We start from the raw sequence: 24981 nt of genomic DNA on the forward strand, positions 1-24981 counted from the left end.
TCCGCCCCCCACGTCCATGCTCCGCGCTTTTCCTCGTCTTCTGTGGACTTTGCTCACCCCCCCCCCACACCCGCTCCGACCTAGCAGGAGCTGAGTACCAGCCCAGGGCCCAGGGCTCAGAGGGCAGCTGATGCAGAAGCGTGTTGTGGCTTGCGCCCCACCAGGCACCGCCGGGGCCCAGCGGCAGGGCTTGCTGACGTCATACACTTGAACCTCCTTTTATTATACTCTTATTTTTCTTCAAGTATGTGGTTTCGTAAACCACTAAGATTTCCTTTTACATTAGCACTTTGAAGAATGGGATCTTTGGTTTCTCTTTGATCCTTGAAGAGTAACCACACTATCTGGATACTTCCGGCGACCAGCATCCTTGGTGTGTGGTCTCTGACCAGCTCTCCTTCCCCTGTGGTGGCTGGTGGATCCCACGTATGTGGGACGATTCCAGAACAACCCAAGCATTTTGGTGTCTACCCCACTATTTGAGTGTATGCTCACAAAAAAAAAAAAAAAAAAGTTAACTGAAATATAACGAATATAGCAAACAGGTCATCTCGTGGCTCTCGTAGCTTAACACGCGGCCAGGTTAAAACAAGTCGTTTGAAAGTCACTCACAGAAAAGTCTTACGTGAAGAATGGTGCCGGTGGTAAGCGGCCAGGGAAACACAGTGGAAAGGGGTGAGCCAGTGACTAGAGTCAGGGAACTCTGTTCTGCTGTAATCAGAATAATGTGGCCTGTGTGGCACATGGCGCACCTGTTTCCACCTGTGTGAGAGGAAAGGATAAGACTCAGTCCCAGACAAAGCAAGTGCCAGGACACGTCTAGGAAGCACCGATCCATGCCATGGTCGTACAGAACAAACAGGAGAGCCTGGAGTCTGACACTGCGTGGCCAGGTGATGAATTAGCCGGCTGTCCTAACGAAGAGACCTAATTACACAGGCTCAGTCTCATCTCCTAGGGGACAAAGCCTCTAAATGGCCCAACTAATTAGAATAAAATAACAATAGAGGACACGTACGTTTTTCGTAATGTTAACAGACACGCTCAATAAATCAGAACGATGGGACAATGGCAGAGACACAAAACTTAAAATTTATCATTCTCAGGGAAGGGGCTGAGTTTCAGAAAGGACACTATATGAAAGACGGGGGACTTAAGGGTCCTTTGATGCAGTGAAAGACTTCATGATTAGACGGCACTAAGGCAGGTGCGACCCCATGCCACATCCCAGCTGAGCAACAACCACACAGCACCCAGGGCTGGCAGCCTCGGTGGTTTCTTGTTACATTGCTAGAACCGTAGAAATGCAGCTGCTGGATTAAAATGAATGCCACTCACACACACACACACACACACACACACACACACAATTTTTAAAAGGCATGAATAAGAATAAAGATGGTGAGAAAACAACTTCAAATCCACGGTATTCACTCATTTATACCTGCTTTCCTGCCAGCATACTGGCCTTGATGAGCGTGCTTGCTTATTTTTTACAGGGTTTCAAACATTTATGATAATCTGACTTTTTTAGTTTAGAAAATGGACATTTAGAAATGTCCTTTCGGCCTTGGTCGGTGGCTCAGTAGATAGAGCATCAGCTACCATGTGGACATCTCAGGTATGATTCCCAGTCAGGACACACAGGAGAAGTGACCATCTGCTTCTCCACCCCTCCACCCTCCCTTCTTTATCTCTTCCCCATCCGCAGCCAGTGGTTCATTTCGTTCAAGCGTGGCCCCAGACACTGAGGATAACTCCATTGGAGTGCATCAGCCTCAGGCACTAAAAATAGCTCGGTACTCAAGCATTGCCCCAGATGGGGTTGCTGGGTGGATCCTGGTCAGGGCACATGTGGAAGTCTGTCTCACTATTTTCTCTCCTCTCACCTAAAAAAAAAAAATGTCCTTTCAAATAAATGTCTACAACACTTAAAATCTATGTTTCAATGTTGGGACATTTTCTTTTGTTATGTACACATTATCTTTTTAAGTTATTGTACAGATATTTAGAGGGATACTGATTGTGTAACATTTAAAAATGTGGCTTAAGAAATACAGATGAATAAACTGGCTACGAACAGAGGGTGGTGAGGAAAGTGTCTTCATGCACAAAAACTCCTGGGACGTTAGGATCCCATCATCACTAAGCAGTGCTGTGAGTACTTGCTATAGAGCGTGACACCTGGTGACGGCGAAGTACACCTGTGACAAGGGGTGGGTTGGCTGTGTCACGGGACAGCATGCTTCACACTGTGGAGAGCAAGGTAAGGGTCACACTGGGTGACAGCAGCACCTCTCTGTCATGACCGAATTTGAGTGCTGTGGCTGGTGATGTTCTGACAGGTGACACCGCCACCGCTCGATCCTGGCGCTCTCTTTTGAGACTAAGTTCTCTAAACGCTGGACACACCGCCAACAGTCAACAGGCAGGTTGGGACATTCCAGGGAAACCACCCTCTCCACTGTTGGCTCCCTGTCCTGTGCTGGGGTGCAGACTGGGCCTCGTGAACTTGATGAAGGAACCACCATGGCCTCCCGTGCTCACAGATAACACTGCTGGCTGCTGAGCGGACACACACCACGTGCGTCCTCCGATTCCGAACTCGGCTCTTCGGCTCCCGAGGATCCGAGTTTAATCACCATGTCCACTTGGGCCTCAGTAGTGCCTGCTCCTTTGTTGTCAAGGCCACCACGACTTTTGGAGGCAGGGTGGAGACGGCATCTCCAGACAAAGGCGACTCCAGTTAAAGGGACGTCTTCAGACTTTCGTAAGCATTTTAATTGTCCCAGAGAGAGATCCACTTCGGTGGGAAGGAGTCCTTGTCCAGATGGGAGCCTGCCCCGCTTTTGCCTTAATCTCTAGTGACTAATTTCGCCTGGAATTAGAAGTGAAGATCTTGGTGTTTGAGGCTCATTCAGCAGAAGGCCGCGCAAGGCCGCTGTGCGCCTCACGTACATGAAGAATGTTCTTTTTCGCCTCTACCAATCCAGCTCGCCTCCAGAAAGGACAGCCTCCTCTCACCCCAGCGACTGTCCCCTGGGCTGTCCAGGACCCAGGGAAGGTCACGGTACTGCCTCCCACTGTCAACGTTGACAGAAGTAGCCACCAGGCTTCTGTCTTTGGTGAGGTAACACGGGAAAACTTAACACGTCCCTTGTATATAAGTCCTCACTTGACATCTTCAGTAAGTTCTACAACTTGAAGCAAAAAGGATGTGAACCAGAACCAGCTTGACCGCAGGCTCCCTGATATAAACAAGAGTCAAGTTCGCACGGCGCCTCGCCACGTCATAACCAAATGACGTTAGTCGAGCACCTGCTGGGTCGATAAGGCCGTGGTCTGAGTGACCAAACCAAAGCTGTGGGCACAGGAAATGGGCGTTTACCCGGGGAGACCCAGAGCCAGTCGATTCTACTGACTCATTTTAAACCACCACTCAGAGAACAGCTGTAGTGTGGTGGCCTCTTAGCCAGTTTATAGCAAGAGAAAAGCATCCCCAGGGGCAGCCCTGAGGTGACGTCACCCCGGCCGCTCCCCTCCCTCGTCACCCCGGTCGCTCCCCTCCCTCGGGAGTGTGCAGGCAGGAACAGGCTCGCAGGAATGGGGCTGGGACGCGGCGACTTCTCCCTCAGACCCGGGCGCGGCGCCTGTCCTTGCAGGAGGCAGCGGATGGAGGAGGACTGCGAGGACCAAGGGCCTTTCTGAGCAAGCCGCCCGTTTCACAACCTCTCGCCGCCCCAGAGAACCTCCCCGGGGAAGCACGGCTTCAGGGGCAGGAGGGCCGATGGCGCGCGTAGCATTCACGGGAAAGGTCACAGCAGGGGATTCACTCCTGGAGAGGCTAGAACAGCAGTGCTCAGAAGGGGAAGGTGAGGGAGGGCCCCCAGGTTGACTTCAACGCCCGGCTCGATGCCCAGGCCTCTTAGTGCTGGACTCAGAGCAGGCCTTCTCAGAGCCCGCGACGCCCTGATGCCACTGGCGACCCTGCAGGACGGGCATGGTCCAGAGCAGGGGTCCCCAAACTTTTTACACAGGGGACCAGTTCACTGTCCCTCAGACCATTGGAGGGCCGCCACATACAGTGCTCCTCTCACTGACCACCAATGAAAGACGTGCCCCTTCTGGAAGTGTGGTGGGAGGCCGGATAAATGGCCTCAGGGGGCCGCATGTGGCCCGCGGGTCGTAGTTTGGGGAAGCCTGGTCCAGAGTGTCCCGGCTTACTCCGGGAGTGCGTCTCCCCCACTTCATCTCATGGGCAACGGCTGAAGGTACCGCTGTGGCACGTTGTCAACGTGGAGCCCACTCAGAGTCCCCCGGGGGGGGGCCTCAAAGACGTCCAGATGCCCGGGTCTCCTCCACTCCCCCCCGACTCTCAGAATCAGAACTTCGGGGTGCACCCCGCTTGCGAATGGGCATGTCTCTAAAGTCCCCACGGGGGATGCTGCTCGACCCCCCAGCTGGGAAGCAATGGCTCACGAGGGGGGTTCCAGCGGCTCAGAAGGGCAACAGCAAGGCCCTCAGGGCTTCACCCACAACTTCACCGAGCGTCGTGGCAGCTGCAGGCCCCGGGAGCCCTGCTGGGGGTGGGAGCCGATGCCAACCTGCCCTCCACCAGGACCTTTCACAAACCCGACTCCCTCAAACGGATGTGTCTCTGCCCACACCTGGCGTCTGCCTGTCTCCTGCCTCCGCCCACACCTGGCGTCTGCCTGTCTCCTGCCTCCGCCCACACCTGGCGTCTGCCTGTCTCCTGCCTCCGCCCACACCTGGCGTCTGCCTGTCTCCTGCCTCTGCCCACACCGGCTCCAGGCTCAGAAGCCCTCCTCCTCCCTCCGTCTGTTTAAGAGGGATTGGCCCATCCTTCTAGATCCTGCCGGAACACCACATCCTGTCTCCACCCCGCCCCTGCCCCGTGGGCTCAGTACACCCCTTGTACCTCTCGCAATCCCCCCATGGCCTGCCCTGCCATCTAGCCACACTGCACAGGTGCCCGAAGACGCCACTTGAACAGAAGACTTCTGCGGTCACACGGAGTAAAACCAAGTCTGCCCTCTGCTATGCCCGTGTGATGTACGAATTCCCAGAGGATCAGATACTATAGACATTTTCCCGAATTTATTTAGCCCCATAACCACTGCCCCTGCCCACTGTCTCAGGTGATGTGTTTTCCCCGAGCACCTCAGAGGACCGGTGTCCCAAGGAACCCCCACCAGGAAATGCTGCCTTCTAGTTATTTCCTTCCTTCATTCAAAAAACCACTCGAGGAGCACCCCCAGTGTGGGCACGGTGCGAGATGCCCTCACCGGTGGCATCCCAGGGGCTCTGCTGAGACACCTCGCGCACAGGAGCTACGGCTGACTCACGGACATCACCCCCCCCCTCCAGCCGGTCCCCGGCGTGTCCTCCGTCAACTCGGGGAAAACAGGATGAAGCCACCACTGACCAGTCTGGTCCCTGGGGACCTACTACCACAACTCCTGTGGCCTGGGGCTCCTGTGACAGGCCGCGTATGAACCACAGCCGGGCCCGGGACTCCCAGAGTCTGGGGCCAGCAGATGTGTTTCTCTGGCCATGGCATCGAGGAAAGATTTTAATGGGAAAGGCACAGCTGGAGAGGGCATCGCCCTGAAGACAAATCATGAGATGAAAAACCCTCAGCCATTCAGCCCACAGAACAGGGGCTCTCAGACCACCCTGCTCCCAGCAACTGCATTAAGCTGCAAGGCACAGGCCTGTAATTAAGAAAAATGTCACAGAAACAGACTGCTGGCTGGCAGAGAACGCAGGGGGTGGGGACGCAGAAGGCAGAGGCGTGAGCTGGGTCCTGCAGCCAGGTCAACGCAGGTGGGCCCCGGCTGACCCCTGGGAGGTGCAAGGCTGCCCTCAACATGCCCTCCAGGGAGATGGGCAGGAAGACACACAGCCAAGAGCCACCAGCACGAGGAGGCCTACTGCCGGGTCTGCGACACCTCCCACACGCAGTGGGTCGCTGTGGGCCCGCGGTGGCACTCGGGTCAGAACTCTGGGAAGAGGCTGGGTGGGAACAGGCTTAACAGCAGCAGCAGCGCGTGTCCAGTGCTCCATGGAGCCCCATTTATCAAGTACGTACCAAGACCTACGTACAAGGGCACAGGCAGCAGCCGGCGCAGACCCCCCACTTCCCGTGTGGAACTCACGGGGTGAGTGACTCATCTCTCGTACGAAGGTGATGCCGTGACCGTGACACTGAGTGACACGCCCCGGGAGGGGGGGGGTCCTGTCAGGAGGGCGGGAACGTCCCCGAGGACACGGTGTGCGAGCTGATGCCTCAAGGTGGGCTCAGGTGCCACCGGAGGACACAGCACGTGCCGGGTGGGTCCCGGGAGGCGGAGAGCCCGGGAACGCAGAGGACGAACAGGCCAGGGTGGGGGTGGGGGTGGGGCAGGGCGGCAATGATGTGACGAGGGGCCGGAGGGCAGGATAGGACAAGACTGGGCAGCCAGGTGACGGACTCTGCCTCTGCCCCTTTACGCGGACGGTGACAGCCATCACCGTGAGGATGACAGAGCGGAGGGGTCAGGGAAGATGGACTGCGCGTCCGTCGGCACCGGGAAAAGGGCTCTTGTTCCTTCGACCCGGCCTGACTCCCTCCCTCCTCTGCGTTCACTCACTAACAGCTGAGCGGGTCCTTGTGCAAAACGCTGAGAAGAGCCTGGGTGTTCGAGTCTGGAGACCTGGGCCCAGGCCCAGCTCTGCACGAGGACCAGTCCCAACGAACTCATCAACCGGACACGTGGCAGGTGGGGGGGCCTCTGTCCACACTCTGGGCTGGTTTTTTATTTTTTTTTATTTTATGTATTCATTTTTAGAGAGGAGAGAGAGACAGAGAGGTAGAGAGAGGAGAGAGACAGAGAGAGAGAGAGAAGGGGGGAGGAGCTGGAAGCATCAACTCCCATATGTGCCTTGACCAGGCAAGCCCAGGGTTTCGAACTGGCGACCTCAGCATTTCCAGGTGGACGCTCTATCCACTGCGCCACCACAGGTCAGGCCTCTGGGCTGGTTTTGAAGACTCTGAGCCTGCAGCCCCAGCCCGTCTCCCCCCCCAGCTCAGTGGTCGCCTGGGGCAGCACTCCTCTGGGACGGGAGAGGCCTCTCGGCCTTACGCGTGAAGTAGCTGACGAGAGCGCTTGGTGCTTGACTGCTCTGCGCTTTCAACCGCCAGAGGCCGGCTCTGCCTTCAGACTTCACAGCTCTGCCACCGCCCCCCTCGGCCATCGGGAGGGTCGGGGCGTGCCAGCAACGCTTGCCGGGGGCCGGCCCCTCCCTCCCGCTCCGGGTGCAGTCTGCCTGGAGGGCCTGCTGTTTCAGGGGAGCTCTGGGCCCTGGAGCCGGCAGCTGGGGGCGTTTGAGGATGCGCTGCTGAAAAGCCCGACGCCATGTGTTCTTGAAGGGAGAGTCAGCTTAGCGCCCGAAGGTGCAGTATAACAGAGTGGCTAAGAAGACAGGCCCTGGGCCCCCGCCGGGGTCCACAGCCTTCCCTTTCACCTCTAAGCCTCAGTTTCCTTATCCATAAGGTGGCACCGATGCCTCACTGGGCTGGGGGGGGTGTGTTAACTACGACAGTGCATGGAAAGCAAAGGGTAGCTGCATGTGTGTGTGTGTGTGTGTGCGCACACGTGCGTGCTTGCTGGCTAGAAACCGTGCGTTTGTCTGTTCATTCCTTCACTCAGCCGGTACCACCTACACGCCGGGCACCGTGCCACGCAGTGGGAACAGAACGCGGGCGAGAGCTGTGTCCTTGGAGAAGCCACCGGTTTTGGGCAGATGCAGAGCAGCAGAGAGGCCCTGCCTCCCGCGTGGGCCGGCGAGCGCTTTGCAGGGGGGCTGTGTGGCCAGCAGGGGACAGAGCAGATACACGGCCGGGCACATGGGGGGAATGGGCACAGAGAGGCTGAAGGGGGTTCCTGGGGTGGGGGGACGGGTCCAGCTCAGAAGCGGGCCAAGGCGGCAACAGCAGCAGAGAGAAGAGTGTCCGATGTGTTCCAGAAACCATACGGGACACGACGGGGACGGGGCCAGCTCCCCACCACCAAGGCCCCTCCAGGGCAAGTGACATGGGAGACACGCAAAACTGTGGACGTGAGACCTAACACACCAGCTGACGATGCTCCCACTGTGCCCTTGTCCTGTTCGGTCCCCTGAATTCCCTCCCCCCCCCCGGGCCATTCTGCAAACTGAGCCCCTGGGTACAGGAGGCCACACCAGGTCCAGCCCCGGCCCCGCAGGAAGAGGGAGGAGCGGACACAGTGCTGGACTGGACACGAGAGGGGGGCCGCGAGGGGGCGAGGCGGGTCCCCACAGCCGACTCAGGAAAGGCTCTGGCATCCTGAACAAGATCAGGGAGGAGCGCCTCAGGCGGCGGAGCAGAGGGGAAGCTGTTTGGGGGCACAGCCGAGGTGCAACAAGGCGTGCTGGATGTGCAGACTTGCACCTGGCCGGGAGATGGGAATTCCACTAATCTGAACATCTGGGTGCCTGCCGCCTGCACCGCAAAAACCGGTTACGCGACGGCCACGACCAGGCGGGGACGTCCGGGCGGCACCAGGGGAAGGAACCACCTGTGCACCCAGTTGCGGAACCGGACTTGGGTCTTCCTCACAAGCAGTGCAAACCCACCTGACGACTGACCTGGCTGGGAACAGCCCCTCACAGTCTCCTTTGCGCCCTGAAAAGTGAACCTTAGACCCCAACCCCCATTATCACCAGAGATCGGCACCCTCCTCTCCAAACGGGAAGAAGCAATGACGCCCAGCAGCTGCTTCCCTGGTTCCAAGATGGAACCAGGGGCCGCGGCAAAGCCAGAGGGAATCGAAGGACACAGCCAAGGGGACGTGATTGGAAAGTGGCTGAGCTGGGCTGGGACCAAGGCAAGCGGCCAGGGGCCGGGGCGACCTTCTGGGTCCCGGCGGGGAAGGGGGTGGAGGGGCTGCCCTGCTCAGGAGCCTCTGTCGTCTACAGAGCCCCGCGGGGGACACAGATTAATGGCCAGAGAAGAAGCCCGTTTGGCAAACTCAAATGGAATGAGAAATGGCCACACGCAGATTCTTAGAGTAATGCCAATTCCTCCGCTCCGTGCCAGGCTGCTCAGCTCATCCGCACCCCTGAACATGCAGGCCGTGGTGCTGGAACCAGCCAGCGCTCCGGGCCGCAGGGCGGACGAAGAGATCACGAGCACCAGGGGGTGGCGCAGGGTGCTCTGGGTGGAAATGCCCCCGTGGCCAGAACCCTGTCTGGGGGTGAGGGGAGAACGAGGGATGTGCAGCCCCACGGCCCTGTCTCCATGAGCCGGCTTGTGCAAAATGCATTACACAACAGTTCAAATCCCTGTCCCTGTCTTCTGGCTCCTGGGGACTCTTCTGGAGACACTGCCTTCCCTTCCTGCTGGGACATCCTTCACGTCTATTCAGGGACCTGCTGCCTCAGGAGCTTGCTAATTCTACATTAAAAGTCATTAATCACCAGAAGCGGAGCCCCTGTGTACACAGGTCACAGCTTGTGGTCATCAATGGTCTAGTCGCAGGCGTCCCCAAACTATGGCCTGCAGGCCGCATGCGGCCCCCTGAGGCCATTTATCCGCCCTCCCCCCCACCGCACTTCCGGAAGGGGCACCTCTTTCATGGGTGGTCAGTGAGAGGAGCACTGTATGTGGCGGCCCTCCAACGGTCTGAGGGACAGTGAACTGGCCCCCTGTGTAAAGAGTTTGGGGACCCCTGGGCTAGTGAGTCTCGGTAAGCTCGGCCACTGCACGTCTAATGCTCAGCTGGTCGGGGCTGGGGCTCTGTCTGCGGCAGGCCTCCCTGCTACAGGACCAACTCCGGTAAGCACCAAGTAAGCACCTTGGTCACCGCTGCGTCCCCAGAACCCAGCAGGGCCTCCACAGATACTAACGGACTGAACCGATGAGTGCATGAGCAGCTGGATCACAACCCAGGCACCCTGAAGCCGTGACCGCCCTCACGAGTCAGTGTGGCACCCTCCCTGACCCAGAGGGTGGGTTCCCTGCGAACCCCGTGCTTCCCGCAACCTCCAGGGCTGCTGGTGCCGCTGAGCTCGGGCCGGGCGCTGGCGGGCACCGCTGCTGGGCCGGGCTGTCCCTGACACTGGACAGGAGCTCTCCGATGGAAGAACTCTATCTGTTTCATCTCTGCATAGCCGGAGGTGAATCATTGGAGATGACCTCGATGGCCATCACCACCACAGCCGCAGGGAGGCAGGACCACCACCCTGGGGTGAGGAAAAACTTGGGAAGATGGTGGCCTCCTCTCCCTCCCCAGGGCAAGGGTGACCCCCACCAGGCCCACTCTCATGCCAGCCCCATGTACCCCTGGGCTGCTGGGCTACCAGGGGGCAGCAGGCTTCAGCCTCTGGTCACTGGGGGGCCAGTGAATCGGCCCTGTTTTTGTCAGGGAGGGGGGGCCATGACCCCGCTATGCTGCTGCTGGTCTCTGTGACACAGCGGTTCTCAGGGGACCCGCAGGGAGGGCCCTGGGAGCTAAGGAGCACGGCACACCCCTCACGGGGGGGGGGGGCAGACCCCAAGCAGCTTCGGGGGCCACACCACCCTTTCCTCACCTTTGAGAGACCAAATGTGAAATCAGCGGGGGTAGGGGGGTTTCTCATTCTCATTCTGCATCCTGTATCTCCTCATTTTTTCAGAAAAAATGCACCTTTTCCCTTTAAAATGATGGTGAGCTTACTGGTGGTGGCGCAGTGGATAGAGCATCAACCTGGGATGCTGAGGTCCCCGTTTGAAACCCCGAGGTCGCCAGCTTGAGCGTGGGAACATCAACATGACCCATGGTCGCTGGCTTGAGCCCAAGGTCGCTGGCTGGAGCAAGGGGTCACTGGCTCAGCTGCAGCCCCCCCCCCCCCCAGTCAAGGCACATATGAGAAGCAATCAATGAACAAGCTAAGGTGTCGCAACTATGAGTCGATGCTTCTCGTCTCTCTCCCTTCCTGTCTCTGTCTCTCTAAAAAGGAGATGGTTGTGAGACTCCGCTGCATTCTACGGTGTGACTCATCTTCAGACTGAGTCCCTATTTCTCTCCAGGGAAACATCTGCCTCACTCCTGGAGGGGATGGAAGGGCAGAGTGACCCTTCAGCAATGCCCTTTGGACATGGCTTTTGAAGAATGCCCATCTCAGGGCAAAGGGGACAAGTGCAGAAGTCCTCCAACCCTTCCGTGCGAGTCCAGGCGCAGAAGGAGTTCAGGAGCGTTCCATGAATGTCTGCCTTCCTCCTGCCCTCTTCCACTTTCCTCCCCGGGCAGACATTTATGCTCGCTACCCACCCGTTGCTACAGTAGCCATGGGGCTCTCCGCCGGGGACATTCGCCGGCTGCCCGTCACTACCGGGCAGCTGCTTTGCAAGGCAGGTCGCTGCCCTCTCAGAAACCAGTGAGGCGCGGGACTGGAGACAACACGTCGTGTGGAGCAAGGAGGAGTCCGCCTCAGGCCCCCGGCCCCCACCCTGCCCGGCCCCCTGGACGGCCCCCGCCCTGCCCGGCCCCCTGGATGGCCCCCGGCCCCCGGCCACCCACGGGCAGACCCTCACCTCTCAGCTGCTGAAAGCAGGAGGCGCTGCTGTCCGGCTCCAGGGGGCGCCTCAGGACCCCGTTGCTGGGCTTGGGCCTCTCGTACTCGCGTTCCGGGAGCATGGCCTGCTCGCTCTCCAGGGCGGGGTCCGCGTGTAGGGGCAGGGCCTGGGGGAACCCGAACATCAGGAGGGCGGAGAAGAAGAGTAAGGCACCGCAGAGCAGGAAGCCGCCCCACCAGGCTCCAATCCAGCGCGGGTCGTCCGGCGTGATGTCCAGGTTGCCTGCGATTAGAAAGGGCTGGGTTAGCAGAGGGACGGGCCGGGCACGGGTGTGGCCGCGGCTGGGGCATCCACCGCACAGATGGCCGGCCGAGAGCGCTGGGAGGGGCCTGGGTCAGGGGGACCGGACGCTGGGCAGGGCAGCCCGCTGTCTCACACCGGTGCTTCTGCTCCTCCCAGCGCCGACGCCGGTCACTTTCCCTCCTTCCCTGTCTCCTCTGTGCTGTGCTTGTAGCTGTCTAAGCAAGAACAGCAAGGGGCCAGACACCCCCTGAACACAGGCTGGGACCAACCGGCCTGGCAGAACTGCCAGGGTGTGCCCACAGCCCCACGAGGAGGCAGACACACTTCTTACCCAAGGGCATCATCTGTGCTAGGTACACGCACTTGTCCCCCCACCGCGAGCAGCTACTCTGAGATCCCGTGTCTGAAATCAGGTCTGTAGCTCAGAACCGACGTCGATGGCCAGGATGCCTGGGCTGTAACCCTTCCCACTTCCCACGTCTCCCCGGGGGTGTCACCCTCTTCCCCCGGTGGACTCACGGGGATGTCACCCTCTGCCTCGGCGGACTCACGGGGATGTCACCCTCTGCCTCGGCGGACTCGCGTGGAGAACAGTGGTGACAGGAACAGCAGGGGCCTGATCTACTCTGGGGGAAGATCGAACAGGCCACCCCCCCTGCCCTAAAGCGCTTGGGAGAGTAGTGTCTGGCACCAGCCTGAGCTCTTAAGCGATGAGGATATTCATGGCGGCGGGGCCCTCTGTCCACACGGCCGGTGGACAGGTTCATTCCGGCCTCGGCAGTGGCCTGTGGTTGGAGGAGGCCAGTCCTCCACAGGGAAGCCCTGCAGCCGACACACGTGCTGAAGGGCAGCGTGCCTGTGGCTGGCCCTCTCGTACCGCTGCTTGATTTGCTGGCTGAGGTCACAGAGACATGAACTACAGCTTACTCCTCGGCGGGGCGCCCCCCCCCCCGCCCCCTCCATGGCAGTGCTCCCAGAGAGGCTGCTCAGAAACATCTCTGATGATTATCCCCGGTCCCCGGAGCCTGGGAGGAAGTTCTTGGGAGACCTGGGCCGTGGCGCATGAGCTAAGAACTAACAGGGCTGTGGGCCTGGACCAGAGGGATGGACAGACTTGGGGATAAAAATGGCCACAGGTACCAGATGACCACCATGTGTAACAGGCCCTTGAGCTCACACCAAAGACAGTGCCAGCCATCGCTCACGGAGAGGGCTGGCCGTCAGCGCCAGGCCCCAGGTGGAGGACAGTCTCAACAGGGCCCGTCAGCCCTTCGGACGACCCTGCATAATCCAGCCTATTAGCCCTAGTTGATGTCGCCAGGGAAACTGAGGCTGAGAAAGGGGGACACAGGCATTCAGACGCCGAGGGCCAGGCACTGTACCACCTGCACTGCCCTGCTGCACCGCTGGCCTCTCTCGATGGTCTGGGCTTTGTGTTGGGCTCCCTGGGTTAATTCGTGGGCTTTGTGCAATGAGCCTAAGACCAGTGGTCCCCAACCTTTTTTGGGGCCACGGACCGGTTTAACGTCAGAAAATATTTTCACAGAACGGCCTTTAGGGTGGGACGGATAAATGTATCAGTGACGGAGACACGCGTCAAGAGTGAGTCTTAGACGGAGGTAACAGAGGGAATCTGGTCATTTTTAAAAAATAAAACATCGGCCTGACCTGTGGTAGCGCAGTGGATAAAGCGTCAATCTGGAAACGCTGAGGTTGCCGGTTCAAGACCCTGGGCTTGTCTGGTCAAGGCACATATGGGAGTTGATGCTTCCTGCTCCTCCCCCGTCTCTCTCTCCCCTCTCTCTCTCTCTCTCTCTGTCTCACTCTCTCCCTCTCTCTCTCCTTTCTAAAAATGAATAAAATTAAAATAAAAAAAACCTGCAAGTCAATCAGAGTAGTATGATAAAAACAACAACAACAACAAAAAACATCATTCAGACTTAAATATAAATCAAACGGAAATAATGTAAGTTATCTATTCTTTCTTGCGGACCGGTACCAAATGGCCCATGGACCAGTACCAGTCTGCGGCCCCGGGGGTTGGGGATCACTGCTTAAGACCACCAACACTGTGGTAGATGGCAAGCTGGCCTTTGGGACATTGGGGGTCCCTGTCCCAGAGAGACTGACACCAACGCAGCAGCAGTAACCCGAGGGACACACGGGAGCAGGTGCTGTCGTGCGTTGTGGGCTTGGTGCGAAGCCCAGCTCTGCTGTGTGCTTGCACGCGACACCAGGTGAGGTCCTTACCGTCCCTGAGCGTCCGTCTCGAGCACGCGAGGGGATGAGCAGGAGCCACCTGACAGCTGGCCCTTGTCCACGGCAGCCCTAACTCCCTATACCAGCGGTTCTCAACCTGTGGGTCGTGACCCCAGCGGGGGTCGAACGACCAAACATTGACCATCCGATGGCTTTGGGCGACCCCTGTGTTTTGGTCATTCGACCCCCACCGGGGTCGCGACCCACAGGTTGAGAACCGCTGCCCTATACTTTAGGTATGTATTTACAGGAATGAGAATGTTAAGATACAGAGTTTACAAAAGACGTTGGCGCGGGAGAACACCGGGGACCGATCCTGAAAGCGTCCTCACCCACATGAGCAGGGAGGAGAGGGCGCTGAGGTGGTCGGCCCAGGAGCGGAAGAGGGACGCTGTCCCCGTTCTCTTCCCGCGTCTTCACCTGACACCGGGTGATGAATGAAAACAAAACGCAGTGAAGGGGAGTGACAGAGTCCCTTGCCCTGGAGAGGGGCCTGAAAGACTGCAAAGAGAGAGAGATCCTGGCGGCTGTCTGAGGGGCACCATCAGCAGCACGTGGAGAGTCGAGGTTTGTGGCTCTCTGCTGTGTGGGAGGCAGCATATCCCAGGGAGCAGGCCCCCGGGGGAGGCGGGGGAGGCAGCATATCCCAGGGAGCAGGCTCCCCGGGGGAGGCGGGGGAGGCAGCATATCCCAGGGAGCAGGCTCCCCGGGGGAGGCGGGGGAGGCAGGCGCTTCCGTGAACCCGTCAGCTCGCTCCCTGTGGGCTCATGCGTGCGCGTGGGTAGCCATCGTGCGCTGGCGGTGTGTGAGGCGGGGAAGAGCACGAGCTGGGGGTCAGGCTGAGGTGCGCCTGCCGCTTGGGCGAGGAGATCTGCGGGCTCTGCAGGCAGGTGTGCGGAGGGCAGGGTTTGGTGGCTGTTGTGAAGTCAGTCGAGTGTTCTGGGAGACGCTGCCCCGTCTGGCCCATGTCACACACCCAGAGCACGTGGCAGGGAGGGAAAGACTGCGGAGCAGAGGCCGTGAGGCTGTGGTGCAGGCTGCCTGTGGGACAGGCTCGGCTTGGTGAGCAGAGCTTCGTTCTAGTATTGGTGGATCCCAAGAAGACAAGTGACTGAGACGTGTCTTTTCTAAGACACCTCCTCTCTCTGCTCATCTCCACAGCGACTGGTGTTGTTAGGATACATTTTGGTAGTTATGGTGAAACGCTCCCTCCACCTGCCCAGCAGGTGACTGTTCTTCTGGTACAGAATTCTCCATGGTGAGGGCGAGCTGTCCCTATCAGCCAGCAAGCATCAGGGTGGTAGGCATTACCAGGGTCTGCATTTGGGTCTCTTCTTCTGAAAACAAGGAGGACTGCACCCCTCAGGTGTGGCCATGCACCAGAGCCTTCCCAATACAATGTGAGCAGGGGGACACGTGTCACATCACTTTTGTGTGGGAGGGGGGCGTAGAAGTTGGTGCGTCACGGGCTGTGCTGTTCCCCTGCCAGGTCACAGAAGTGGGCTACAATGAACAAAAGGTCCCCGCCTGGCCGGTTGGCTCAGTGGTAGAGCGTCAGCCTGGCGTGCAGGAGTCCTGGGTTCGATTCCCAGCCAGGGCACACAGGAGAAGCGCCCATCTGCTTCTCCACCCCTCCCCCTCTCCTTCCTCTCTGTCTCTCTCTTCCCCTCCTGCAGCCAAGGCTCCATTGGAGCAAAGTTTGCCCGGGCGCTGAGGATGGCTCTGTGGCCTCTGCCTCAGGCACTAGAATGGCTCTGATTGCAGCAGAGCGACGCCCTGGATGGGCAGAGCATCACCCCCTGGTGGGCATGCCAGGTGGATCCCGGTTGGGCGCATGCAGGAGTCTATCTGACTGCCTCCCCGTTTCCAGCTTCAGGGAAAAAAAAAAAAAAAAAAAAAAAAAAAGATCCCCACTAACCTGTGCTGGGGATAGAGCACAAACAAGACATGACCCTCTGGTATTCTCATCACAGATCTGTAGGAGGTATTTGTCTGTTACAGTAGCAGAACCTAGCCTATGCTGACTGATACAAAAGGTTTAGCAAAGAAAATTCACGCTCTAAGAACAGTGGTCGCGGGCAGGCTTGGAAAAGCGCGAGGACCATCTGAGGTACAGTCTGGGGGAAAGGTGCAGAGACCTCTTCACTTCTCTTTCAATCTGGTTCTAGTTAGTGTCTTGATCTTTAAAAGTTCCTCGAGTTTCAGCCTCTCGGCAAGGCTTGCTGTCACTCAGATGCCCAGAACAGAACTGAAAAGCACCAATCTGTCTCGTGTACTCAGAGGCCTCGAGTGCGCAAGGAGCTGGAGCCGTGGGCGAGGAGGGACACTGAGAAGAACGGGGTGGGGACCGCAGCCCTGGTGTGGCGTCCTCAGGGCTCTGTGGGCTGACCGGCGAGGCTCCCTGCAGCTCCTCGCCCAGTCCTGGGTCATTCCAGGCAGGGGGAAGGTGCTGGGACAGGAGCGGAAGTGGATCAAGGACAGCATCACTCTGGGCCACCACCACAGAAAGGTCCACCGGCCTGAGGCCGGCCCAGCACGGGCTGGCCTTTGCACAGCTGTGTCCGGGCCCCGAAGGATTCCTGCTGCATACCGTCCATCATTCTAACCCTTCCACACCTCGGAATCTGACCTTCGGAGCATTTCCGTGGTTTTGTTGGGCAGGCTGAGCAAGCTCTTGGGTGCTGTTAGCTCCCCCTGTTAAAGGTCATATGAACACCGGGGTGGGGTGTGTGTCAAGATTTCCCCTCACCTCTGAGGATCCTTACAGGTGCAAAAGAAAAATCGCTGGAAATAGGGTTGAATCAGCTTGAAACCGACCGACTGACCGACCGACCCATGAGGATACCCGAGACTGTGAGAACAGCAGACCACCGCCAACTGGGGACACTGCCTCCTCCCTCCTGGGCCACGTAGACGGATAAGCGGTACTATGGCTCTCTGGGTAGTTCTTGGATTTTTTTTTCTTTCTTCAGTCCATTTACCTATTTGTCTAACCTAGTTCGTGCAACTTTTGCTAGGGGACCCGAGACGTACAGGAGGATCGTTAAGTTACAGACCTAATTAGAAAGTGGGGACAGGAAGGGGCCGGGTGGCGGGTCACAGGGCGCTCAGCATCCCAGTCGTGGGCTCATCAGTCTGACAGAAAGGAGTCCGGGGACAGCAGCCCACCCAGCAGACGCGGCCTGTTGACCTTTTCCGTGGAGCTGACAGAGGGACACACCGTCTTCTAGTTGCAAGTATCCTGCAGCTGCGGCGGGTCTGGCTGGTACGCGGCCTAGGACAGGTCTGCACGGAGGTGCTGCTCAGGGCCGCTTGGCACGGACTCCGGCCAAGGCGAGGGCGGCTCCGGCCGAGTTCCCAGAGAGGCTCGAGGGAAGCGGGCCGCTCGGCTGGGGCCAGACAGGCCTGGGGTCTGCATCCCACCGGGCGCGGGACCGAGTTAACCTCCTCGGTTCTTCGTCACACGGGACGCTGCCATGTGCTTGTGAGATGCCGGACACGGTGCTAAGTGTTCTGTGTGGCGGCCCCGCGTCCTCACACACAGGGCCGTGTCCTCCGGGTCACATGGCCAGGGAGGGGTGCGGTGGGACTCAGGGAGCTCAGTCCTGCCCGAGGACACCTCCTCCGTGCCGTGTGTGTGATGAGAGTCCCCGCAGGGATCCCGAGGGTCTAACGCGGCAGCTGGTGGGTGTGCAGCGTCCAGCAGGGTCCATTCGGGCGATCAATCCCTGCTTCTGATACGCCCACGGTTGGTCAGCCCAGTGCACCCCACGTCACCCCCTTCCTTCCAGAGTTCACACCTGCTCCCATACTGGTCGCTCTCTCCCAGCCCTGCGTCTTCAGCTGGGGCCGGGCTGTCACCAGAGGAGGCGCCCTCTCTCCTCCATCTGCCCCATAACGGGGGGGGGGGGACCTGCCCAGCTGGCCTCCCCACAATTCCAGGCCCCGCCTTTCCCGGTACCCCGCCCGGCTCCCGAAGGCAACTTCACCACTGTGTGGCTGTGTGCGCGGCCCCTGTGGAGTCATGCTTAAGGGCACGCTCCCATACACTGGACAGTCCTCAAGCGGGGCTCTGTCTCAGCTGGTGAGGAAAAGATGGGAGGGGGTCATCCCTAAAAAAAAAAACACTGAGAAGCCAGTCCCAATCCATCCACAGACAGAGCAAGTTGCAGTCACAGGATTAGAAATATCAAAATTGCTGGGGACTCCAGAGAATTTTGAGGCTGGCTCCCTGATAGAATACGTTGTGTTCTTCTGCCCTCTGCTGGTGACAAGCAGCACTGCATGCCCGTGGCCTCCCGAGGGGATGCCGGCAGAGAGAGCCGGTGAGTGACTCCCACGGCTGCCTCCCACCCTGCAGACACCATCAGGTCGGAATCCCGGACAGAAGGAAACACGCCCATCTGCCTCACTCATGGGGGGCTTCAAGCCACCCATGAGCCTAGTCCCCAGATGGGGCGGCTTCACCCTGGACCTTGACAGACGGAAGGTGGTGCTCGGAATCAAGTGAGGGCAGCAGTCCTGGCTGAGGGGCCAGCCAGGGAGTAGCCTCACACTGAGTCAGGACACACAGTCTATACAGATGCAGCCCCCGGATCAGGGACGTTCCTGTCCCTCTCTCAGCCTCAGTTTCCTCACATGTATTATCAAAGGGTTGGAAAAGAATGGTGTCTACATTCGAGGGGGCCACCGCTCATATGCCAAGGGCGAAACATGTCGCCGGGTCACGTGGCTGCTCCTTCTCAGTGGCTTTCCCCGTCACCCCGGGGCTGTGCCCCCTCCCCAATCCCATCCGCTTCTCCTGTCTTGTGTGGCCTTGGGGAAGCCGCGGAAGCTGGCTTTTTCTGTCCACGTTAAGTAAGACGGCGGCTGACTCCCTTCACATGCAGCTTTGTGACCCTCCTGCTCGGAATAGGGTTCAAAGGGCCAACCGACTTCCGCAAAACGGCGGCACTCAATCACCTCCCGCACAGACGCGGCACTCGAAGGCTTAAATAAATAAGGCTACGTCGGGGCCGCCCCTCCCCCCACCTGGAAATTTGTAAGATCATTAGCTACAAGTAAATATATCAGCAGGATTAATGGAGTGCATCACCAAGTGACTTGATTGGATTTAAAGCCGCATTATTTCTTTGGGGTGAATTAGTCCATTCAGCACTGTCGGAGGATGATGGATGGAGGACTCGGGGACCAGGAGTTCTTATTGATCTCGGGGATAGATCAGCAACAAGGAGAGGCTGGAATTACTTTCCGCCCCGTTTGCAGAGAGAGGCAACGTGCGTCTGCTCATTTAACTGCACAGGATGGAACGTTCTCCGTGGGGCTTGCGGTGGAGTTGTGAGCACGGAGCAGGCGGGGACTGAGCCCACAGCCTGTGAAACCTGCCCCTGGGACTCACATCCTCGTGTAATGATCCCTTCTCCAGAGTGTAGACTGAAGCCAGCGGCTTGGCTCTCACACAGAATACAGATGTCACTTCCGAGTCTGGGTTATGAAACGGCCGTGCCTTGGTCTCGGGCGCTCTCTCTCGTCCTCTCTGGGGCCACGTTTGCTCCGGGGCAGGCTGCCCTGTCTAGGGGACCCGGGGGCGTGCCCCTGAAAGCGGACCTTCCGCCAAGTGAGCTTGGAGATGACCGCAGACCAGGCCGACGCCGTGACTGTGTTTTCCCGCCAGCGAAGCGGCCTCCGGCTGGGACCCAGAGACGGACTGCAAGAGCCGGCTGCCGCTCTGAGTCAGCGAGCCCGCGGGGACTGGTGACAGCCGCGGACAACGCACAGCGTGGCTTGCTCTGGCCACTGACATGGGAGTGGACACCGTGTGTGCCGTTTCTGAGCAGAGGCTTCAAGAGTGAGCGGGCAACTTGCTGCAGCCCGGTTTCCCGAGGCGGGGGGCCGGGTGACACTCCCGGGACCACGATGAGCAGAGTCTCGCCCTGCCCGGCACCACCGAGCTGCTCTGGACGTGCAGTGGGCCCGAAATACCCAGGTGTGCAAGACCGCTCGGACAGGGCGGCTGCGTGTGAGTACTGACTGCTGCACTGTTCCAAGTGTGCAAAGGAACTGGCGGGCCTGAAGCACTCTGAGAAATACACTAGCTCTTCCTGCGAAGAACACAACAGGTGTTTCTAAACGTTTCGTTTAGAACAGGCATCCCCAAACTACGGCCCGCGGGCCGCATGCTGCCTCCTGAGGCCACTTATCCGGCCCCCTGCCGCACTTCTTTCATTGGTGGTCAGTGAGAGGAGCACTGTATGTGGCGGCCCCTCCAACGGTCTGAGGGACAGTGAACTGGCCCCCTGTGTAAAAAGTCTGGGGACCCCTGGTTTAGAAAGTAGGGTCCTTGGCCCTGGCCGAGTGGCTCAGGGGATCGAGTGCTGTCCTGGTGTGCCAAGGTCATGGGTTTGACCCCTGGGCACGTAGGAGAAGCAATCAATGAACGCACAACTGAATGGACCAACCAGTTGATGCTTTTCAATCTTTCTCTTTCTCTCTCTCTCTCTCAAATCAATGGAAAAATTTTTTAAAAAGTAGGGTCCTCACACAGGTTAATGATCTGACATTCAATGGGAACATGCATATGCCAGACATCTCCACCTCCAGCCCCTCGGTCAACTCCTACCACAGCCCGGCGAGGAAGACCAGGCCCTCTCCCGACGGCGAGGGTGACAGCAAGGCAGGGAGTGCTCAGCCCCCAGGAAGCCCTGGCAGGACACAGACTCAGGTCCAGGCCCTCGGAACCGCAGCCCACAGCCCTTCCTTCTACACTGCAGAGGTGCGGGCATCACAGCTGCTCTTGACAGGAAGGCCTCGGAACCCACAGACCTTGGGAGGAGGGTCTCGGGACCAACAGGCCTTGGGAGGAGGGTCTCGGAACCCACAGACCTTGGGAGGAGGGTCTCGGAACCCACAGGCCTTGGGAGGAGGGTCTCGGGACCCACAGGCCTTGGGAGGAGGGTCTCGGGACCCACAGGCCTTGGGAGGAGGGTCTCGGGACCCACAGGCCTTGGGAGGAGGGTCTCGGAACCCACAGGCCTTGGGAGGAGGGTCTCGGAACCCACAGGCCTTGGGAGGAGGGTCTCGGAACCCACAGGCCTTGGCAGGAGGGTCTCAGAACCCACAGACCTTGGGAGGAGGGTCTCGGAACCCACAGACCTTGGCAGGAGGGTCTCGGAACCCACAGACCTTGGCAGGAGGGTCTCGGAACCCACAGGCTGATGGTGCCTTTGGGGGGAGGGGGCTTGTGGGTGGCGCTCAGAAACAGAGACATGTCTTACTTGTATCAATGAAGACGGCATCCACGTAGATTTTGGTACAGAAAGAGCCCAGGATGAACCCACAGGCTGGTCCAAACACCAGCATGGTGAACAGGATTCCTGAAAAGAAAAAAAAAGATAATGAAACAAAAGATGAGATTAAAAAAACAAGGCCAAGGCCAAGGCCAAGGAAACTGTTTGACATCAATCGGGTGAGATGTCTGATGACACAAATGACACGACAGGAATGACTATAAAAACCCGAGGGAAGAAGCTTGTATTTCTGATGTTTGGAAACTCTACTGAAGCACTCCATATTAGGCAGGAATTCCATAATATTTTGGTAGGTCACTTTAAAATATCTGTGGGCCCCAAGGACACTTACTTTTAGAGGACTCTTATCAAATGAACTCAAGTACAGATACGTCATCTAACACTACACAATTTTTCTGCTGTAAACATTTTTGAAAGATTTTTTTTTTAAATAATTTTGCCTTTTCATTTATTTGGCATCCTGTGATGTGTTTAATTTATGGTTGGCCAAGGCTTCCCAGAACCCATTGTGCAAACTCAGGGATCCTGGTTAAAAGCAAGACAAATTGAAGCCACAAATTATTTTCAAACGTGATGAAATGTTTATGGGCCTTAAATTTAGCCGCTGACGAGGCTGACGTGACGCTGTGCTTTGAGCACATTTGATTAGATATTTAAACATTCCAATGCTGCAGTTTTCTCCAGATTTAGAATTGCTACCTGTTTTTTTTTTTTTTTTAAGGTTTTTCTTTGTTTTTTTAACAGCTGTTCAAACTTAAGTTTTTCTGTAGGACATCAGAAGACAGTATTAGACACATCCTTAAGTAGCTGATGACTAGAGTGCCTGGAATTTTGCACAAATCTTTTGGATCACTTCAGAAAAAAATAGTTCAAACTGAAACCTCCAGTTTCTTATCTACGGAACTAAATTTCAGTTTGGTAGAGACACTTCCCCAATGCTGACATTTCTACAGGTCCTGGAGATGAAAACAAGAGACAAGAAGTGGCCCTTCCAGTCCTGGCTGGTCAGCTAAGCGGCAGAGCATTGGCCCAGCGTGTGGAAGTCTCGGGTTCGATTCTCGGTCAGGGCACACAGGAGAAGCACCCATCTGCTTCTCTACCCTTCCCCCTCTTGCTTTTCTCTCTCTCTCTCTCTCTCTTTCCCCTCCCTTTCCCTCCCCTCCTGCAGCCATGGCTTGAATGGTTTGAGCAATTTGGCCCTGAGCACTGAGGATGGCTCCATGGCCTCTGCCTCAGATGCTAAAAAATGGCTCCAGTTCCAACGGAGCAAGAGCCCCTCAGATGGGCAGTGCATCGCCCCCTAGTGAGCTTGCTGGGTGGATCCTGGTCAGGGCACAAGCGGGAATCTGTCTCTTTGCCTCCCTGCCTCTCAGTCAATTAAAAAAAAAAAAGAAAGAAAAAAGAAGTGGTCCTTCCATCAGGACGCTGGCTGTCCATGGGGACAATTCAGACACATGTGAATGTGCCCCAAGCAGCCGGCACGAAGGGCGGGTGCTGATAGGTCCACAGGGGCCATGAGGAACCAGGTAGGAGGGGGTCTGAGATCGGGGGAGGGAGTTCCAGTCTCTGCACAGGGGGCTAGACTACCCGGCCTGTGTTCCCCCAGTGATGTCATCACAAAAACACTCTAATAGTCATCCATCCAATCAGTGTCACTGAGCTCTTTCCAGGGGCTAGGCAGTCTTCCCAGGGGTGGGGATTCAGCACTGAACCAAACTGTCCAAACCCAGCCTTTCTGGAGCTCACTGACACGGAGAGGGTCAAAAACCACAGCTGAGGGCCAGGCCGCTGGCTCAGCAGATACAGTGTTAACCCAGCGTGCGGAGGTCCCAGCTTCAGTCCCAGGCAAGGTGCACAGGAGAAGCGCCCACCTGCTTCTCTCCTCCTCACCTACCCCTTTCTCTCTCACTCCCCCTCCCACAGCCAACGGCTTGATTGGTTCAGCGTAGGTCCCAGGTGCTGAGGATAGCTTTACTGATTCAAACGTTGGCCCCAGAGGAGGGTTGCCAGGTGGATCCAGGTCTGGGCACATGCAGGAGTCTGACTCTCTCCCCTCCTCTCACTTAAAACAACAACAACCCAAAACATAACTTTCACTAGAGGCAGGAACTCAACTTTTTTTTTTTGTAATTTTCTGAAGTGAGAAGCAGGAGGCAGGCAGACAGACTCCCGCATGCACCTGTGATCCACCCGACATGCCCAGCAGGGGGCGATGCTCTGCCCTCCGGGGCGTCGCTCTGTTGCAACCAGAGCCATTCTAGCGCCTGAGGCAGAGGCCACGGAGCCATCCTCGGCGCCCGAGCCATCTTTGCTCCAATGGAGCCTCAGCTGCGGGAGGGGAAGAGAGAGACAGAGAGGAAAGCGCGGCGGAGGGGTGGAGAAGCAGATGGGCGCTTGTGTGCCCTAGCCAGGAATCGAACCTGGGACTTCCACACACCAGTCTGATGCTCTACCACTGAGCAAAATAGCCAGGGCTCAACTGATTTCTCATAAAGCAATGTCTTCTCATTCACAGAGAAGAACCAAGAACCCCAAATAAATTCCTTGAAGATGGTTTGTAAGGAATGTTGTTTGGCGAAGAAAAGAATGAAAACAGAATGATACAGATCACAGGATGGAGCCGAATCCTCCCTCAACAAAGTCCTACACTGTGACGGCGCATTCCACAACCTCAAGCATCTGTAAACAGTCGCTCCTACAGGGGCAGAGACGCCTGATCTCATGTTGACTCCTGTTCACAGGAATCTGCAGGAGGGCAACACCCGCTGACTCTGGGCGTCACAGCAACACCCACTGACTCTGGGCGTCACAGCTTACACCGCTGACTCTGGGCGTCACAGCTTACACCCCCTGACTCTGGGCGTCACAGCTTACACCGCTGACTCTGGGCGTCACAGCAACACCCGCTGACTCTGGGCGTCACAGCAACACCCGCTGACTCTGGGCGTCACAGCTTACACCCGCTGACTCTGGGCGTCACAGCTTACACCCGCTGACTCTGGGCGTCACAGCAACACCCGCTGACTCTGGGCGTCACAGCTTACACCGCTGACTCTGGGCGTCACAGCAACACCCGCTGACTCTGGGCGTCACAGCTTACACCCCCTGACTCTGGGCGTCACAGCAACACCCGCTGACTCTGGGCGTCACAGCTTACACCCCCTGACTCTGGGCGTCACAGCTTACACCCGCTGACTCTGGGCGTCACAGCAACACCCGCTGACTCTGGGCGTCACAGCAACACCCGCTGACTCTGGGCGTCACAGCAACACCCGCTGACTCTGGGCGTCACAGCAACACCCGCTGACTCTGGGCGTCACAGCTTACACCGCTGACTCTGGGCGTCACAGCTTACACCCCCTGACTCTGGGCGTCACAGCTTACACCGCTGACTCTGGGCGTCACAGCAACACCCGCTGACTCTGGGTGTCACAGCAACACCCGCTGACTCTGGGCGTCACAGCTTACACCCGCTGACTCTGGGCGTCACAGCTTACACCCGCTGACTCTGGGCGTCACAGCAACACCCGCTGA

General features: G+C 57.8%; 1 protein-coding gene across 2 annotated transcripts in view; it reads right to left on the bottom strand.

Annotated features, from left to right (window-relative positions):
* Positions 1-24981, bottom strand: part of SLCO3A1 (solute carrier organic anion transporter family member 3A1) — a 278228-nt gene that overhangs the window by 40587 nt on the left and 212660 nt on the right. For both annotated transcript variants that reach the window (XM_066238910.1, XM_066238909.1), the window contains exons 3-4: positions 21415-21513; positions 11597-11860 (exon numbers count right to left, since the gene is read on the bottom strand). In XM_066238910.1, coding sequence (XP_066095007.1) covers positions 11597-11860; positions 21415-21513 — 363 coding nt within the window. The remainder of the gene's footprint in view (positions 1-11596; positions 11861-21414; positions 21514-24981) is intronic.

The sequence above is a fragment of the Saccopteryx bilineata genome, chromosome 7 (genome assembly GCF_036850765.1).
Source record: "Saccopteryx bilineata isolate mSacBil1 chromosome 7, mSacBil1_pri_phased_curated, whole genome shotgun sequence".
NCBI classification, from domain to species: domain Eukaryota; kingdom Metazoa; phylum Chordata; class Mammalia; order Chiroptera; family Emballonuridae; genus Saccopteryx; species Saccopteryx bilineata.